This window comes from Palaemon carinicauda, chromosome 6, assembly GCF_036898095.1.
Source record: "Palaemon carinicauda isolate YSFRI2023 chromosome 6, ASM3689809v2, whole genome shotgun sequence".
Lineage (NCBI taxonomy): Eukaryota > Metazoa > Arthropoda > Malacostraca > Decapoda > Palaemonidae > Palaemon > Palaemon carinicauda.
The window spans coordinates 154,650,471-154,672,115 of NC_090730.1; the positions used below are offsets into that span (position 1 = coordinate 154,650,471).

The 21,645-nt window shown below is 33.1% G+C and overlaps 1 protein-coding gene across 5 annotated transcripts in view; it reads left to right on the forward strand.

Moving 5' to 3' along the window:
- Nucleotides 1–21,645, forward strand: part of LOC137642750 (harpin HrpN-like) — a 49,250-nt gene that overhangs the window by 16,419 nt on the left and 11,186 nt on the right. For all 5 annotated transcript variants that reach the window (XM_068375589.1, XM_068375591.1, XM_068375592.1 and 2 more), the window contains exons 3-4: nucleotides 16,180–16,579; nucleotides 20,309–20,439. In XM_068375589.1, the coding sequence (XP_068231690.1) occupies nucleotides 16,180–16,579; nucleotides 20,309–20,439 (531 nt within the window). The remainder of the gene's footprint in view (nucleotides 1–16,179; nucleotides 16,580–20,308; nucleotides 20,440–21,645) is intronic.

The window sequence follows — 21,645 nt, forward strand, 5'->3', positions numbered from 1 at the left end:
ATCCTAACTTGGGTGGAGAGCGGGCTTGGGCGCTGATCATATGTAATATGGTCATTCTCTAGGGCATTGTCCTGCTTGATAGGGATATGTCACTGTTCCTTGCTTCTACCATTCATGAGGGACCTTAAAACCTTTAAACGACAACGTATCATCTATTCGTTCTCAACACTTGCCAAATTACCTTATTCCTTATTCTGCTATATTCTTTTCAAATATCTTTCTTTGCCCCAAACATTTTTTCTAATTTAAAGAAAATTTAATCATTGGGCTATCTTCTGTGTCGAAGCCCAGGCTATGCTTCCCTCCAGTATCAGTCCGTCCGTTACTTATTTGAATTTCCCAATCAGAGTCTTTCCTTACACCTTCACTGGTAAACTAAGTAACGTGACACCCATATGAATTTTGCTATAGCCTTTATATACCGGAATAACTATTTCTACTACTAATTACTTCGGAACGTTTTCTGCAAACACTCACACACACACACACTATATATATATATATATATATATATATATATATATATATATATATATATATATATAGTGTGTGTGTGTGTGTGTATGTGTACACATATATATGCACATATCTGTATTTTTCATTGAAGGCAATTGCCTTAATGGCGTCAATGTGTTTCCTATGAGGATTCCTGTAGGAAACACATTGAAGCACTAAGGCAATCGCCTTCAATGAAAATTACATTAGAGAGAAGCTGTGTACCAAATATCTATCTATCTATCTATAGATATACATATAATATTCATACATACATATATATACATATAGTGTATATATATATATATATATATATATATATATATATATATATATATATATATATATATATATATATATATACATACATACATATCTTGCGACGTTATGTCTGAGTGATTAGAATCACAGGAGCATGTGAATGCCTAAAAGAAGACATAAAAATAACTATACAGACTGTATAAATCCCTATAAGCTTCTGTTCACTTAAATATCCAGACGACTGGTAGACACTAACAATGATTTACAATACAGTACATAAACATGAGGACAGTTAAAATGAGCTGACAGCATATAAAATATATACAGTATTTCTGCTAATAAGGAGCCAGTATGTAGAACGTCTTTTGAAATCAGTGCACAAGGAAAGAAGATTCAAAGAAGGATGGAAATACGGCAATAGTCATAATAGCGGATTTTATCGCATGATGATAAGTACTCAGGATTTTAAAGTACTGACCCACAATTACTTGAATGTATTAAAAGCAGAATGATAAATTCGTTTAATATAAATACAATAGGATTTAAAACTTCTATTGAAAAAAGTATTCATGACTAGATATATTGTTGATTTAAAAACAAATTTCGATAAATAGTAAAAATTGCAATTATAAATACAGTATATGTAAAAAAAATCATTCATGTAAATATACGATGATTTGTATATTATAAATTGTAAGATTGTAAATGTGTATTTCATAATAAAAGCAATTTTTTTTATTTAAAAAACATATTTATATAAATAGTAAAAATTGAAATTATAAATACAGTATATGTAAAAAAAAAAAGATTATTCTTGTAAATATACGATGATTTATATGTTATAAATTGTAAGATTGTAAATGTGTATTTCATAATAAAAGCAATTTTTTTATTTAAAAAACATATTTATATAAATAGTAAAAATTGCAATTATAAATACAGTATATGTAAAAAAAAAAATATTCATGTAAATATACGATGATTTGTATATTATAAATTGTAAGATTGTAAATGTGTATTTCATAATAAAAGCAATTTTTTTATTTAAAAAATATTTATATAAATAGTAAAAATTGCAATTATAAATACAGTATATAAAAAAATATTCATGTAAATATACGATGATTTGTATGTTATAAATTGTAAGATTGTAAATGCGTATTTCATAATAATAATAAAAAAAAAAAAAAAAAAAAAAAAAAAAAAAAAAAAGGAAAGGAAAATATCAAACGTTCGAAGAACAAAACGAATATCCTGGTCAAGCATAATTACGTAATAGGTCTCAGTCTATCCTGCTGAAACATAGCCAAATGGGGTGCCATGGGGGAGGGAGGGGGGGGGGGGGGGGTAGAGGAGCCACATTCTTAGGATATATAGCATTGAGAACGGAATGTCTCCTGCTTCTCCTGCTGTTTTCGCTGCTGTTGCCAATAATGTCAAATGCTGTTTTGGGAGATGTTGATGCTGTTCGATTTGCTGTTCTGCTTTATTTTTATTTTACCGGATTCCTTTTCTGGGTTTTGTCTTCGTTGACAATAATGTATAAATATATATATATATATATATATATATATATATATATATATATATATATATATATATATATATACATATATATATATATATATATATATATATATATATATATATATATATATACATATATATGTGTATATATATACATATATATATATATATATATATATATATATATATATATATATATGTATATACAGGGTATATATATATGTGTGTGTATATATATATATATATATATATATATATATATATATATATATATATATATATATATATATATATATATGTATATATACATATATATATAATATATACATATAAATATATATACAATATATATATATTTATGTATATATATATATATATATATATATATATATATATATATATATATAATGTGGATTATCTGTTCTTTTAATGGGTCTTGTTGTCGTGGCTTGTTAATCATCTACTGAAGAGAAGCAAATTGGTTTTAACTTTAAAGAGATGTGTTAAATTCCGAACTTCTATTAACTTCTAGTAACTATGTACGATTTTAACCATTAACTCTTTTCCTATTGCAGTATCTGACTATTTTGTGATCAAAATACACGATTTTCTTTATTCAATACTGCATTGTCACGCCAGCTCCTTATCTAACACTAGTGTACGCGACCCGTCAAAATTACGGCTGAATATTTAGATGGACATGCACACGCACACGCAATCCCCTCTCACCGGGGTATGACCATTCCCTCTTTCCTTCCCCGAATGGCGAAGTAGGAGATGATGAATGGAGAAGTAGTTAATAAAAAGCTCAAGATAGTGACGACTGGCGAAATCTGTCGAATCCCTTGTTTCCTTTCATACGTTCCCAGTACCTACAGTGTCTTATACTATATTATTATTATTATTATTATTACTAGCCAAGCTACAACCCTAGTTGGAAAAGCAAGATGCTATAAGCCCAAGGGATCCAACAGGGAAAAATAGCCCAGTGAGGAAAGGAAATAAGGAAATAAATAAATGCTGAGAATAAATTAACAATATATCATTCTAAAAACAGTAACAGCATCAAAACAGATATGTCCTATATAAATTATTAACAACGTCAAAAACAGATGTCATATATAAACAATAAAAAAGACTCATGTCAGCCTGGTCAACTTAGAAACATTTGCTCCAACTTTGAACTTTTGAAGTTCTACTGGTTCAACTACCCGATTAGGAAGATCATTCCACAACTTGGTAACAGCTGGAATAAAATTTCTAGAATATTGTGTAGTATTGAGCCTCATGATGGAGAAGGCCTGGCTATTAGAATTAACTTCCTGCCAAGTATTACGAACAGGATAGAATTGTCCAGGGAGATCTGAATGTGAAGGATGGTCAGAGTTATGAAAAATCTTATGCAACATGCTTAATGAACTAATTGAACGACGGTGCCAAAGATTAATATCTAGATCAGGAATAAGAAATTTAATAGATCGTAAGTTTCTGTCTAACAAATTAAGATGAGAATCAGCAGCTGAACACCAGACAGGAGAACAATACTCAAAACAAAGAGAGTGAAAGAATTAAAACACTTCTTCAGAATAGATTGATCACCGAAAATCTTGTAAGACTTTCTCAATAGGCCAATTTTTTGTGCAATTGAAGAAGGTACAGACCTAATGTGTTTCTCAAAAGTAAATTTGCTGTCGAGAATCACACCTAAAATTTTAAGTCATACAAATTTAAAGAAACATTATCAATACTGAGATCCGGATGTTAAGGAGCCACCGTCCTTGACCTACTTACAATCATACTTTGAGTTTTGTTAGGATTCAACTTCATACCCCATAATATATTTCATTGAAATTTTTAAGAAAGTTACACTTTTCTGGAATTGTTGCCTTGAAGTTCCTTTTGTTCGTTTCTCAGCCATCTTCTGTTACCCTTTCTTGTTTGCTTCCGGTTGTTTCTTTAGATATTCTTATAATTCTTATTTACCAGTTTCTTACCTTTGGCCTGTTTTGTTAAGATTAACTGGCTCTTTGTTTTGTTAGATGAATTAACTGTTTCTCTCTAATCTGTCTAATGATTATTGTTAAATTAGCTTTTATCTGCTATTTTCTATTTACTTCATTGGATGATTTTTGCTCGTATTTTTTTTCTTGGGATCTGGCTAGCTTTGCCTGTCGCTGATGCGAATGCCAATAAAGTGGGTGTTTTGTGGATACTTCCTTTCTTACAAAACACCAAAGGTTTAGATCGCTCTTCTTCCAAGCAGAAAAATATCTAAACTATGATGATTAGATCATTTCACCTCTCTCTCTCTCTCTCTCTCTCTCTCTCTCTCTCTCTCTCTCTCTCTCTCTCTCTCTCTCTCTCTCTCTCTCTCTCTCCTTGGATGAAGACCGTGGTTTCAACTAACATCTAGATAATTTCATACTTCAATCATTCCACCTTTCTATGCACCAATCAAATATTAAATTACCAGTTTAAACAACCAGTTTAATAATTATCTTTTTTTTAAAAAGACATGTTCTACTATCCTTTTCTTTCCGCTTCCTGTAATGCATTCCTCGACTTTATCATCCCATTCTCCCACAGCATCACGTATTGAATCAGATCCTCGATTGTAAAAGAGAAGCCACACCTGTCACGCCTGCATTGAAGTCGAAACCGCCTTCAAATGGCGCAATTGGGCGTGAGAACACACTTGAAAGTTTAAAGGTCATCCGTGAATGGCAGAGGCAAGGGGTAGTAACAATGCCCTAGAGACTGACCATATATACTTATGATCAACAAACAAGCCCCTCTCCACCCAAGCTAGGACCAGGGAGGATCAAGACCCCTCTCCACCCAAGCTAGGATAAGGGAGGGTCAGGGTATGGCTGCTGAGGAATCAGCAAGTAGACTTATAGGTTCTCCCAAAACAACCATCGTTAGCTCACAAGGATGGTGAGGTTGCAGACACTACAAGAAACTATGCGGGACTCGACCTCCTGTCCAGCAGAACGCCAGGCAGGGACGTTTCCAATGACGGTGACAATGCCCTGAGACTGACCATACAAATATATATATGATCAGCACCCAAACTCCTCTACATCCAAGCTAGGATCAAGGAGGGCAAGGCTATGGCTGCTGAATACTCAGCAGGTAGACTTATATACTCCCCTAAACGACCCACATCCACCCTGAGATTACAGTGATAGCGAAGTTGCAGACACTGCAAGAAACTATCCAGTTTGAGAGGGACTCAATCTCCCGTCCAGCAGAACGCCAGGCATGGACGTTTCCAATAGGCCAGCATTATCAAGGAGTGCTGAATTCTAAGCTAGCATTGTACTCATTAACACCAATTCACCTTTGTGGAGTTCTTGCCAATGAATCGCCAAGCCAAAGGAATGAATTCGCGAGACTCAGTTGCGCTGGACAAATAATGATCGTTCTGCCAAAAGAAAATCCAAACCAAAATTGAAGAAATATTCAAGGTGATCCACGTTATATTTCGAACAGGGATTCACGTGAGCGTATGACCAAGGTCACGTCTGTGGTACTCGCTATTGAAATAGCCAGTCAAGTATGTTTGACCCCTGAGGTATAATGCTAATTTAGTTTGACTCTCTCTCTCTCTCTCTCTCTCTCTCTCTCTCTCTCTCTCTCTCTCTCTCTCTCTCTCTCTCTCTCTCTCTCTATATATATATATATATATATATATATATATATATATATATATATATATATATATATATATATATATATATATATATATATATATATATATATATATATATATATATCCTATTCAAAACAGTCTGTAATCCTGAGAAAATCTTATTTATTTTCCGTAATGGACTCAGTTTACATTTGTTTTAGGTTATTTCAATGCTAAAGTAGGTCAAAAGCAGAGAGGAGTATCAGCTGTAGGTAAATTTGAAGTAGGCATAAGAAATAACAGGAAACATTATTATCAAAATCATTAAAATTACTAAAGAGAAGCTGACCTTTCTTTTTTAAAGTGTCGCTGGTGTTTATATCGTTTTGGCATCGTGGCACCATTCTTTTTTGAGACGAAAGCTAGATTATGAGTTTTTCGTTTTCAGGACGCAATTGCGTACATGAGCTTAGAGGAAAACGGAATTTCACTGAAATTTGGCAAACGAGCGAATGTCCAGCAATCAATCAGCGTTATTTTAATCGTTATTGTTGGTGTTTTAACTTACTGTTAGATTCGACTGGATCTATGTTAGCTCGGACTCTTGTCATTTTGATTGACCGTATCGTTTTAATTCATGAGGGCAAGGTTGGTGACCTGTGGGAGAATTTGCTGCAAATTTGATATGGATTGTCACTGGTAATCCATCCATCCTTTGCCAAACATGCTCTTTATTTGGTTTGTTTGTTTTGGCCGGATATTTACGAGAATTCTACCATAGATATACCTCATGGTTGACATGGGATTATATTTAGGTAGAGAAATGAATGTTCTTTCTGAAAAGAATAGTTCTTTTTCGGATTGTATTATTATTATTATTATTATTATTATTATTATTATTATTATTATTATTATTAGCTAAGCTACAAGCCTAGTTGGAAAAGCAAGATGCTATAAGCCCAAAGACAACAACAAGGAAAAATAGCATGTTCCAAATGACCCAGGCTTTCGAAACCAAAGGCGAACCCATAGATTTAGTTAACGAAACTTAATACAATAGTTGCTTCTGCAAAGAAAGTCCTATAAGATTTCGTTTGGTTTCTGCCAACTAACGCTTTTGATTGATAAACAAGTGAACAAGTGATCGTAGGCGGAGGTATGCTCTCCCATTCTTTTTTTCTTTATGCATTTTGTTAGAATGGAAAATAGTTTCAGCTTTTATCCATCATTTACGTGTTTACACGAAAGGCTACTAGATTCTGTGAAAGCCTAGAATCTTACTAAGCAATATGTATGCTCTTTTAAACTTGTTTTATATGAATGCTTGCACATGTTTAATAATAATAATAATAATAATAATAATAATAATAATAATAATAATAACAATAATAATAATAATAATAATAATAATAATAATAATAATAATAATAATAATAATAATAGAAATAATAATAATAATAATAATAATAATAATAATAATAATAATAATCAAAATAGAAATAATAATAATAATATTAATAATAATAATAATAATAATAATAATAATAATAATAATGATAATAATAATAATAATAACAACAACCATGGTTCCTATACTGCGAATTTGATCTCAAGGACATAATTTGTCGCAATGCTGAAGGGTCAAATGGCAACGAAACTGAATCGGCAATATCAGATTTCATTAAGATCTGCTAACAACATTCTCTCTCTCTCTCTCTCTCTCTCTCTCTCTCTCTCTCTCTCTCTCTCTCTCTCTCTCTCTCTCTCTCTCTCTCTCTCTCTCTTTTGAATATATTTTCTATCTGATGGCTGCCAAAATGTACTTATTACATGATCAAAAGCCTTTCTTTGACATTAACCACAGTAGTCCTTTGATTAATATCTGGCGACTCTGTAAAGAAAATATCTGTTGCAAGCATTCACGTAAAGGGAGATTTCAATGACCTTAATTCAAGAAGTAAATAAACAAAATACTCCTACAAAATAAAAGAAGGGAACAGCGAGAGCCAGTTCCCTTGATGCGTCTCAGAAGCTCTGGTATATTTACCCCGATGTTTATTTAACTGCGAGCTCATATTTTTTTTACTCGGTTCCCAAGGCTGCGTAGCTGTTCTTTGTGCATAGTGAGGAAGAGCTAAAGACAGAGGATATGGAATGTACGTTTAAACACACATTTATAGCTAATGTTTAGAGAAAATGCGCGGCTGACACTTCGGTATCAATTCAGACAAGAACAACGTAAAGATTTTTACTTTTTATAAATATTAACATTGTTTTACCCATTTTTTTCCTAAATGTGTATAAAATGTTGAACCGTAGCGAATAAATATACACGTTCAGTTCAGGTTTGCCAGTTTATGGCAAAGATGAAAATAATAATCGGCGTAAAGGTCTAAATGATAAAATTTAATTTGACTTTTCATTGGTGGCTGTGATCGAGGTTTTGTGCCTTCCTAAACTCCATAAACTCTAGTTACTTGGTGTTTTTTACAGTGTTTCTTTGTACTTTCAAAGACACTAATGGAGAATTTTTTAAATATAAATTTCTATAACTCTTGAATATGTCTATGAACTAAACTGCTCAGATTGGGATCAACAACACGAATTTGTGGAGGGCGGTCGAAGCCTTACAGGTGAAGAGTCAACCCCCAGAAGCTGACGGATTTTAGATGCTCTGTGGTGCACCCTGGGTATTTCTAGGCACTTACGTAGCGATTGCATTTTGATAGAATCTTGCTAACAGCCCTCATTCTTATTTCACCCATCTTTCCTATCAATTAAAAAAACAATAAAGCTTATATTTTATATCATTTCATACCTTATCAAGTAAATGTCTTTCCAAGTTAATTGACATTAAAGTCACAATTGATGGTCTTTGTCAAAATATAAACGGAATCTTTTAATATCTTACATTAAACTTCATCAATCAGCATAATAATGTAGTGACAATTCAAATAAATGCCAGTTTTAGTCAAGAATCCATAAAATTCATTTCAGTTATTATAATGAACAGAACAGAATAACAAACGAACTCCACCATAACACACCCAAAATAAAATCTCCTTAGGTGTTTTCTAGATCACTCGCTGACTAGGCCTACATTTCTGAGATCTGCCTCAAAATACCTGTAATTAGCACGAGTGCCGGGCAGTTATGCGAGCATTTATCATGGTGCACCCTTGCATATACTTGATGTTCTTGAGGCTGATGTGTGATATTTCAAAGATGATGATTGATTGAAAAAAAAAAAAAACTCCATTACAGTATACAGTATATAGTACATTACCACTGGCTCACAATGAAACTGATTGCAACAGTTATTGCAGCCTCTGAATTGTGGAAATTTCTAAGCAGCTAATGATTTTCTTTATAATATGCATAATGTTGGAATATAATTTATCCCTTCTCCATTATTTTTGGTTAAAGAGGGGTGAGGACGTCTACAGCCCATCTACCCAACCCCTCTCCCACAGCATGGCTACGCCCATGAATCATTTCTTAATCAAATCCATTTACTACCGAGACGAGGAAAATAACCGCACAAACAACCAGTCCACTCGACTATGGAGGACTCCTGCAGATTACAAAGTAGTTCTCATATGATCTTATGGAATAAACAGAGGATTCCTTCACTGAGAGGATTATCCATAAGGAGGTCAACTTATCTTAGGGATCGTATTCTCTACTAGCTACAGACAGTGGCTCTCAGCCTGAGTCTCAGGCCTCATTGTAAGCCTCTGCCACTCACGCCACAACACTCAGAGCCATTCTGTCTCTTACCGTCTCTATCTACCCATTATTTGTATTCGGTGAATTCATTTACGAAGAAATGGCTCTTAAAGTTAACATTAAATTAAGCAATAAGTTTGTGATTAACTCAATTTATTGCTATTTCATTCCTCTAGATATTTAAAGGTTCAAAGTCCATTCATGAATGGTGACATTACCCTAGCAAGCGGGACAATACACTAGAGGCTGTCCATATATACATATGATTAGCGCCAAAGCCCCTCTCCATCCAATCTAGGACCAGGGAGGGCCAGGCAATGGCTGCTGATGACTCAGCAAGTAGACCTATACGCTACCCCAAAACCCACATCCTTAGCTCACAATTATGGCGAGGTTGCAGACACTGTAACTAACGAGTTTGACCGGGACTCGAACCCCCTCTAGCGATTACAAGGTAGAGACGTTACCAATAGGCCACAAAAACACCTAGTTTTTCAAACAGGCCACGTCTTTAAGTTGGACGACTCATCCAAGCCCATCTTAACGAATCTGTTGTTATGATTGGAAAAGCAGATGCATCGAGTCTCATGATAAATGAGGGCGATGATCTTACCGATAGTAACAGATGTTTGCTTAATTTCGATCTGCTAAGCAGGAGTGGCTCAGTTGGAAAACTACTCAACTTACTTATTACATTCATTTACAGAGGAAAGTAGTTTATAATTCATGTAGTTGCGGTGTTGCAGTTTTTTTTACGATTTTAATCCTTTCTTCAATATTTCTTTATTCCATCTCCGACTTGCCTTAGACTTTAATGCCACATGCTATTTATCTGTTAATCTGAATGTTCTTCAGAAAAATTATTCAATTATTTTGTCTAATACATCGCATATTCGCCATTTCTAATTCCACTAAAGCTTGCATTTTCCAGTATACAATTATTCCATCATTAGGCGCTTTGACAGCGTCAGTAACAGTAAAAGTGATTCTTTTTTTTATAATATACTGACATAAATCTCTTTATATAGTTTATATATGAAAGATCTCTTTTAATGTTGTTACTTTTCTTAAATATTTTATCTCAAATGTTCATTCATTCTCTTGTAGTTTATTCATTTACGAATTTTCATTCCTCTCTGGGCTATTTTCCTCTGTTGAAGCCCTTGGGCTTACAGCATCCTGCTACTTAGGTAATAATAATAATAATAATAATAATAATAATAATAATAATAATAATAATAATAATTGTTTAATTTGTGAAGGAGGTCGAAAATATTCACGACCAATTTAGGAAGAAAACTTTCAATATTGGAATAGTTACTTCATCGTTGCCTGTCAGTACCAAGGCCACCATATAAGATAAAATGTTTTGTTATCAAGGGTTAGAGACTCGGCTGTTCTAAGAATTATGTTTTTAAAGGTTGGTAAAGCTTCGAAGAAGATGACGCATACAAGAGGCTATTGGTTTCTAATATACTTCTCTAGTTACTTGGTATAAGTCATATACGCAGAAATCTTGAAGTAATTCAACAAACATTACTAAATGAAGGACGACAATTATCATAAGAAGATCACTCCTTTTGGGAATAAATATAATCTGGAATTTTTCAATGCAAATATGTTTTACCTTATAGGATGGGCGTAATTTTGTGAAAATGTCTTCAAGAAAAGACAGAAATAGACAAATCATTTTAAATTAGTATAAAGAGAATGCCTAAAATAAGGGACAGTATCACAGTCGGTCCTCTAGCACCCGTAGGTGTAAGACGTGTTTCCATGACTACCTAGTATCCGAGGAGAGTGGCCCCTGAGATTTTTCAATCTCTCTCTCTCCTCTCCTAGGTCATTAGCATCGTTTTGGCTTTGCTTCAGCATAGCTAGGTTTGTGTGTCACCCTTCTTTGAGGCAAAACTTCAAGAAAATGGAATGCTACAAGATAACAGTTCTAAGTCTCACGACGATGGAAAAAGACAGTTTCCGCTACGACAGTGCTTAGGCACTATATGGGCCAGTGTTCACGATTTAACCCTTGCTAACTTAGCAGTTTTTGTTAATGTACACGGAGAACAGGACTGTTTTTCTAAATGAACAATTCGGAGTGATAGATTTCCCTGAATTACATGGATACTGCTGTATGGTAGCAAAACATCTGCACTAGAACGGCAGAATACGGAAATGAAGAACTTGAAGAAAGCACTGAAAAAAAAAATATTTGGCTAAAATAGAAGATATGATAAAACTCCCGAACAATTCCCAAACCATGAAAATCAAGTTTGAAACACTGAAAATGACAAAGACAGCCAAAGGAGGGCTTTTATTCAGAGCCTGCCAGTACATTCCACGTCAAAATATTGAACTGGATATATTTGTAAAATTATCATATTGCTGTAAATATTACGCTTATGAGCATCTGTATATGAAATATTCTGAAGATAAAAACTTTAAAATATACTCTGAATGTTAATCAGATAATCATAAATACAAAGAATGTCAAGAAAATACAAAGAAATCAACAACATACAACTTCAGCAACGAAATACACAATGAGGGAGGGTCTAATAAAAAAGAAAATGCAAGAGATCAAAGTTCACAGAAATGCAACATCCACTACATACAACGGCACAAGTTACGCTAAATTAACAGCCACCAATCCTGTGAATTGTCAGGGTAGTGCAAAATAACATCCAAAACAACATATGCAATATACATGACAAGACAAAAATTGCGACAATAACAGATACAGTATAGCAATAAACCTGGGGCTGTCTCAAGCAAGATTCTACCCCATAACAATAAACAGTATATTAGCAGGTAACAATTTACCAACAATGCATTGCTCTAAAGAAACAATGAACAATGAAGCATCACGAAAATGAATAAAAGATAATAAACTACAAAGTAAGGAGAAGAATTTTTAGCACCTGAAGATATGCAAGATTGCACAATCTGAAGCAAGCAGAAAGTTCAGAATACGACTCAATTAACAGAAAAAATAGAATCCTCACTACAAAGCTTCTCAGATTTCTCCAATTTTGCAAAATCCACAAGGATTGACTTCAACATTAAAACATATTGCACAAGTAGACAAGATTACCAGAAAACACAAAATAAACGAAAGCAACAAACTACTGTAACTCGAATGGATTTAACCCTGTAATGTTGCAAAATAACTCAACATAACATGAAATCCTAGAAAAAAAGAAATTTGAACTATACATCTAAAAGGAAAAATACCCTGACATAATATTAACCAATGAGTATGATATGAAAGGAAATGAAACTATCAAAATGTTTTGATAAAATACATACATGCAAAACTTAGCTAATGAACCTTTTGTAGGTATAGCAATACCAATCAAGGGTAATATTAGACTAGGAATAATAGTTAACTTCCAAGATGACTTTTTAGTAGTCCACATACAAAAGGTGATCGCTACAGCCTCGAAGCATCCAAGAAGACCTATTTCCTACTTCCAGTTATTTATTTATTCATTTATTACTACAACTAATATTATTATTATTATTATTATTATTACTATTATTATTATTATTATCATCATCATCACGGCGTCAATGACCTTCGATGTCAGGATGCCAGAGAACTTCAAATCAATCAATCATCATCCTCATCATTATCATCATCATCATCATCATCATCACTATTATTATTATTATTATTATTATTATTATTATTATTATTATTATTTGCCAAGCTACAACCAAGGTTAGAAAAGCAGAATGCTATAAGCCCAAGGACTCTAATAGGGAAAGTAGCCCTGTGAGGAGCGGAAATAAGAGAATAGCAAATATTTTTAAGATTAGTAATAACGTTAAAATAGATCAGTCGACTATATATAAACTATAAAACGAGACTTGTCAACCTGCTCAACAGAAATGTATTTACAAAAATTTTGAACTTCTGAAGTCCCACTGATTCAACTGCCTGATTAGGAAGATTATTCCACAATCTGGTCACAGATGGAATAAAACTTCTAGAACACTTTGTGGTATTGTGCCTTATAATGGGGAAGGCGTGGTTGTTAGAATTAACTGCATACTTAGTGCTACATATAGAATGGAGTACTCTGGGAAGATATGAGTGCAAGGGATGATGTGAATTGTGATAAATCTAATGTAATATTCATAAAGAACTAACTGAACGACGGTGCCAGAGATTAAAATTAAGATCAAGTATAAGAAACTTAACAAGATCGTAAGTGTCTATCCAACAAATTAAAATGAGTCACCAGCTGATGACCAGACAGGCGAATAATACTTGATAAAAAGTAATGTGAAGGAATTAATTAAAATATTTTATACGGACTGACTGATCATCGGTAATCTTAAAAGACTTGCTCAGTAAGTCTATTTCTTGTGCATTTGAAGAAGAAATAAACCAAATGCGTTTTTCAAAAGTAAATTTGCAATCACGAACCCTAACTAAAATTTTGAATGAGTTGTATATAGATAAATAATCCTAAATGCAAAAATCTGGATATTGAGAAGCCAGTTTCCTCGATCTATTTACAATCATATTTTGAGTTCTGTTTAGGTTCACCTCCATACCCCATAAATTGCACCATGTACTAATTTTAGCTAGATCTCTATTAAGGGATCTGCAGCCATGGGAGATGGAATTGATGCAAAGAGGGTAGCATCATCTGCATATGCAGCAAGCTTGTTTTCTATGCCAAACCACATATACGTATATAGTATGAAAAGTAATGGACCGAGAACACTATTTTCATATACTCTACTACTTAAAACTTCAATAATGATGTTTAGAAAAACCCACCTATTCCCATCTGTTTACGTTTGAAAAGAAAGACCTCATGATTAACAAAGTTAAAGGTAGCAATAAAATGAAGGCCAGTCATGAGAACTTTCTAACCACAGTCAAGGGATTTCTGTACAGCACTGAAAATTGTATAAAGGGAAGCACATGTTCCAATGCCTTTGCGAAAGCCAAAATGGAAATCAGGGAAAAGATTATTACCTTCAACATACCTATCTACACATTTCGTCAAAAGACGTTCGAAAACATTAGATAATACGAGAGTTATGGAAATTGGGCAGTAATCAGGAGGGCTAGAGCTACCACAAACACATTACCCAGAGGAGTAACATTACTAACTCTACAATAACTGCAAAAATAACCTCTTCTTGCTAACTTACTAAAAATAATTGACAACTTAGGAGCTACGAAATTAATTGTCTTTACAAAAAAACACAAAAGAAAAATCAACTATCTTAAATCTAAATATTAAAACCAAGAAAACTGAGTGGGAGAAAATAAAAGTTTCCTCCACATAACTGCGTAAACATAAAAGTAAATTTAAAAAGTAATTAAGCGACGCAATACTTATTCATTGATTCGACCCTGGAATCTTCAGGTATTTTTTTGTGTGTTTTTTATTTCACCAATCCCTTGCAGAGTATGCAAAACCCTTCTTTTGTGGAATTAGAGGCTAAATATAAAATCAAACTGCATTATTTAATATAAACAGAAATTGTTTAACGCTACAAAATATTGATTTCTCAGGAGAAATTATCAAAACGTAACTAGACACACACGTAACTAACCCAGTAAGTGGACTAGACCATATCCCTGCAGTGGCACTGACAACATATAAAAAATACCAGAAACTCCTATGCCATCTGTGATCAGAATCCTTAAAAATTCAATAAACAACGAAAGTATTTTGTCCTTCAAATCAACAACAACTGTATTTTGTTTTTATAGCTTATAATTTATTAAACTTTTGGCCTCATCATATTTAAACATATCAATAAGCTCCTAGATATTCTGATAGATGAGCCATGATAACTTACCACCTGTCATTCCAACCACGTCATTTCAGTCAAACCTATTCCCTCTACTTTTAAAAACTGGAAAAAATAAAGTTTTTGGTGAGGTAATCCTGCAACCTATGAGGTTTGTGGATATTGGTCCAATAATAAACTACCAGTGTACCCAAGCCGTCAAAATTGACGTCTAAATATTTAGATAGATATACACAAACACGCACACACAGATTCAACCTTTCTCACACATTCCCTCTTTCCTACCTGAAATACAATTTGTATGACTTCTCCCTATTCCCCTGCGAGTTACAGGAAAGAAATACACACACACACATATATACATATATATATATATATATATATATATATATATATATATATATATATATATATATATATATATATATGTATATACATATATATATACACAGTATATATACATGTATATATATATATATATATATATATATATATATATATATATATATATATCAATGGAAAAAATCATAAAAAGGTATATTGGAATCTATTAGAAAATATACATTGCTGAGTTTTTTTGCATACAACTTCAAAAGCTTTTTATAAGTTTCATTTATATTCCAACGCTGAAGACTAAAGTACCTGTAATCGCTCTTCCATCAAAGAAATAATAATCAATCACTCAAATATTTCAATGCATTATTTCACCCGAAGAAAAATACTAAGCACCCTTTCTTCTTTCTTTCCAGAACAAAATGTTAGCTGGTGGCTGGAACAACATCAACATGGGCGGGGGATCTGGAATGGGCGGCATGGGCTCCCTCCCACAGACGTCCATGAACTCCCTAGCCGGAAGTGGACTGGGAGGCCTAGGCGGGGGCATCGCCGGAGGCATGGGCGGAGGAATGGGTGGCACTATAGGTGGAATAGGCGCCTTAGGAAACTCAGGAATGAGCGGGTTGAACTCCCTCCTCGGGAGCAGCGGGGGCATCAGTTCGGGCCTGCTGAGTGGGCTGACGGGGCTCACGCCCACGGATATCTCGGCCTTGACTTCCTTGACCTCCCTCAACGGACTCAACGGTGGCTTCAGCAACGGGTTCAACGGCATCAACAGTCCGGTCAATAGCAGCAGCCTCAACGGAAGTATAGGTCAGTCGCAGATTCATTTATTTAATCGTTTTCTTTGAGGAACTGAACGGGTGTGATGGTTAGTCCTATTAAGCTTAATCTTTGCGACTGGAAAGTATTTATGAACATAAACTCTCTTATGGGATCATTAAGTGTCTTAATTCAAGGTAAGACGGAGGAGCATACAGATACTTCTAAGAACAGCTCTTTCAGCTAGTTACAACTCAAAGAGCTATGGCAAGAATAATGATGGGAATAATAAGAGACAGGAAAAGAGCAACATGAATATGAGAACAAACTAAAGTTGAGGATATTCCAACAACTTGTAAAAGAAAGAAATGAACGCTGTGGAAATAATAATGATGGGATTAACACTTAGAGACAGAAAAAGAGCAACATGTAAGAAGAGAAATAGACATGTAGCCTAATGAGAATGACACATAATAGATGGACCAAAAGAATGACAAAATGGGTCCCTAGAGATTACAAACGAAGCAGGGGAAGGAATTAAAGACGATGGATTGATGAGCGAAGAAAATTTGCGGGTCTAGACAAGCCTATAAAGACCATAGACAGACGAGATTAGAAGAACATGTCTAAGGCCTTTGTCCTGCAGTGGACTAACAATGGCTGGTGATGACGATTTTATATATATATATATATATATATATATATATATATATATATATATATATATATATATATATATACTCATTAAACAATAAAGAATTTGTGGCATTAACTATTCTAAACATCACTTTTCTACTTTTCCGTATATTTTCTATTCTTCAGCAATAGAATTTTAAAGGAAATGACAGAATTTGATACTGTGCTGTTCCATTTATTCAATCTTAGGCAACAGCTATTTCATCCAATGCATAATGGCTTTCATCAGGACATATTTACATAGAAATCATTATCCTTATACAATGACAATGCATTCAAACAAAATAATTTTTTAAAAATCTGAACATAAAAATACTAAAAGAAACCGCAAATATGAAAATTTTAAGATATTCACAACATAAATTCGTGAAAATACTAAAGCAGACATCTGGATTCCTAATTATTATCATTATTACTAGCCAAGCTACAACCCTAGTTTGAAAAGCAAGATGTTATAAGCCTAAGTGCTACAACATGGAAAAATAGCTCAGTGATGAAAGGAAATAAGGAAATAAATAAACGATGAGAAAAAATTAACAATAAATTATTCTAAAAACAGTAACAATATCAAAACAGATATGTCATATATAAACTATAAAAAGACTTATGTCAGCCTGTTCAACATAAACATAATACAGCCTCAAAACTCTAGCTGGAGCTCCAGAGACTTTTTCCTAAAGAAATTCCTGATTCCAACATAGTCCCACATCACCAGTCCTCAAGACTGCAGGATATGTTCTGGAGGAATGGTGCAAAATGTCTTCTCGCTAGAAAGGAGGACATTGTCTGAGGAAAACTGAATGTTCAAAACAGGATGCTGCATCCTGATGAACACTGCTTCAGCCATCACCAGATTCCTATTGTCATCCTCCAAGTGAACAACTTTTGTGTCCCTCATAAGAAAATTTAATGGAGGCTTCTTGCGCATCAACAAAATGCTGATGTATGGTCCCATTATTGTATGTGTACGTTTTTATGTGCGTGTGTATATATATATATAATTATATATATTATATACATTTATATATACATATATATATTGACGTATATATACATTATATATATAAAAGAATGCATATATATATATATATATATATATATATATATATATATATATATATATATAAATATATATATTATATATATATATATATATATATATATATATATATATATATATATATATATATATATATAATTGAATTAACAGCTCAAGATAGAGACGACTGGCGATATTTAACCGAGGCCCTTTGCGTCAATAGGCGTAGGATGAGATTTTATATATATATATATATATATATATATATATATATATATATATATATATATATATATATATATATATATATATATATATATATATATATATATATATACATATATATATGGTCAAAAAGGTGTTCAAATCCCAAATTTCTTAAACAGTTACGAATTATTTTGTTGCATAAAACTACAATAGAACTTTCCCTTGACCCATAATCCAAGTAATGTTGGTCTTATCTTCGTTGTGAAGATTAAAAAAAAAACACTTACTCTAAAAAGAAGTGGAGCATGATCGAAATTAGATGCAATGTTGGTAAATAGATTAAGACGGTAGGAAGTAAACTAACGACATTCCCAGATACGAAAAGCTCTCGACAGTTGATGATTTTTAGGTTTGACTTGACATAGAATTTAAGTAGATTTATAGTAGCTGTAGTCTTACAGGGCACTTTTAACTTTTTAATATTCCATTATGGGTCTGGTTATGACTGACATATGCTAGATAACTGTAATATAGCAGAAATACGAAGCTAATTAATAACTGGGTAACAAACATTCTTGCTTAACTTACTTTATTTTGATGGCTGCTTTTCCGGTACCAAACAGCAGGGGAACATCACTCTCTACAAGACCTCCACTGTCGTTTTACCTTGTTCGTTCAGAGTATTTATCTTTTCGGATCACGTATGGCTCATTTAATGTTAATTCGTCACTGTCAAAAGACTCATGAAGTAAGAAAGTCTTCAGTTTCCTCTTGAAAGCCTTAATGTCTTCAATCATTCGAATGTTTCGTGGGAGCTTATTATATAGTCTCGGGGCCGCATATTTAAAGGCTCTGGAGCCCAAAGTGGACATAAATCCCTATTAGGTCATGTAATCCATATTACAAATTCAATCAAATCTACAATGGTTGTTTTCGAAGGCTCCTTCATCTTCCCTTTATTGTTCCAACAGTGATTTCTTGAATCAATCTAATCAAGAGATCAGAAATGTTTAGCAAACTATTATTCCTTTATTTTTTTCTTAAGTTTCCAGGGTTTTGCATCTTGTAGATGATTCATATGTAGTATTTCAACTTTCTAGCAATCCATCTCTTCATGTCCGATATTATCATTATAATTATTATTATTAATATTATTATTATTATTATTGTTACTATTATTATCATTATTATTATTACTTGCTAAGCTACAACCCTAGTGGGAAAAGTAAGATGCTATAAGCCCCAGGCCTTCGACAGGGAAAATAGCTCAGTGAGGAATGGAAAAAAGGAAACTATTAGAAAAGTAATTAATAATCAAAATAAAATATTTTAAGAAGTAACAGCATTAGAATAGATATTCCATATATGAACAACAAAGACTTTAAAAAACAAGAGGAAGAGAAATAAGATAGAATAGTGTTGCCGAGTGTACCCTCAAGCAAGAGAACTCTACTGAATATCAATATGCTCCGGACCGATGAGCGACCACACGTCCCGGTTTAGATATATGTAGTTACACTTAAAAATTTGAAAAAAAAAAAAAAAAAAAAAAAATAAGACCTGTATATATTTTGGAATAAATGTTGCCAGGCATTTACCGTTTTTAAACGGATATATTGACGTTAATGAGTGATATTACGGTCATCAACCCGTATAATATAAGAAAAAAGTAGGGTAAAAATAACATACAGTCGACTGTATTACTGAACTACGACTGAGAAATTTATTTTTTTACAGAGTTCTGATTATTATTTTTTTTAACACGTTTTCTTAATAAGAAAAATATTTTTTCCTCTAAAAAAATTCATATCTTAATCTTTTTTACTGGCTTATTCCAGGGGAACTAGCGGACCAACTGAGCGAACTAACGCTGGGACTAGACAAGAAAGCCAAGGGGAGGAAATTGCCTCCTAATTACCTGTGCCACCTGTGTTTCAAGAAGGGACATCACATCAAAGAGTGTCCGCAGGTTAGTGTTAATTGGCCGGAAGTTACAATTAACTAGGTAACTATCAGCCGTTGTTAGACGTTGTTAGGACTTGTTTCAGTGACCCTTGTTACCGACTTTACCTATATTTTTACTTCTGTCGTTATGAGTAGATTAATACAAAAACTACGAGACAGTATTTGACTAGGGGGGACAGTTTAGTCATAAGGACTTCCTTGAAAATATATAAATATAAAATGATTTATTCTACATAATCGTGTGTTCATGAATATCATGAACAATAGTGTAAATCAATGTAAAATACCTACTTCCGAACAAACAGAACCAAATAAATAAAACTTAAAATAAACCTCTTCAAAGAACTCTTTTTCATGAATAACACTATGTTTTGTTCACACACACACACACACACACACACACACACACACGTACACAATGAATACATACACCACGCTATTGATTTCCCATCTTGCCCCTCCTAAATATTAAGGCCCATTCTTTTTAATAAGTTTTCCTCACTGTTTTCCAATCTCTTGTTATGTCTTCCTTTCCTCCTAGTTCTTAAGATTGAATTATGCATTATTCTCACTAACCTATTATCGCCCATTCTTTCAACTTGTCCGAACCTCATAGAATTCCGATCACACTTTTCACATTGAGCAAACTTCTGTCAACCTTTTTACACCAAAAATACACTGCAAACTCTTCATTACATCAGTTTCAATCCCTTTTCTATGATTTATATTTAAATTCAACCCTTCCCTTTTATAAAAAGAATAATCCTTTCATTCCCACCTTGAATTTTTGATAACTCAAATTTATTTCTGATCTTTGCTAAACATACCACTACCTATCTTGCTGCTCTTATTCTATGAATCACCAATTCTCTCATTTTTACCATCCTCCGTTATATCTACTTCCAAATATTTATAGGAACGAACCACAGACATGATTTCACCACCTATATTTACATTTGGTGCGGTATTATTCGTATCACGTTTGGGTACAGAATTCAGAACATTTGAGAAGAAATAATTTTATGGATATCTCCCAATATCTTTCACTTTCTGTCTTGTGGTCTTTGGAAGTTCTGGATTTAAAACCTAGAAATTCTGTTTGATGTTAATTCTATTAACGATAGTAGCATTTTATCATCATAATCATCATCATCATCTCCTCCTACGCCTATTGACGCAAAGTCGTCTCTATCTTGAGCTTTTAATTCAA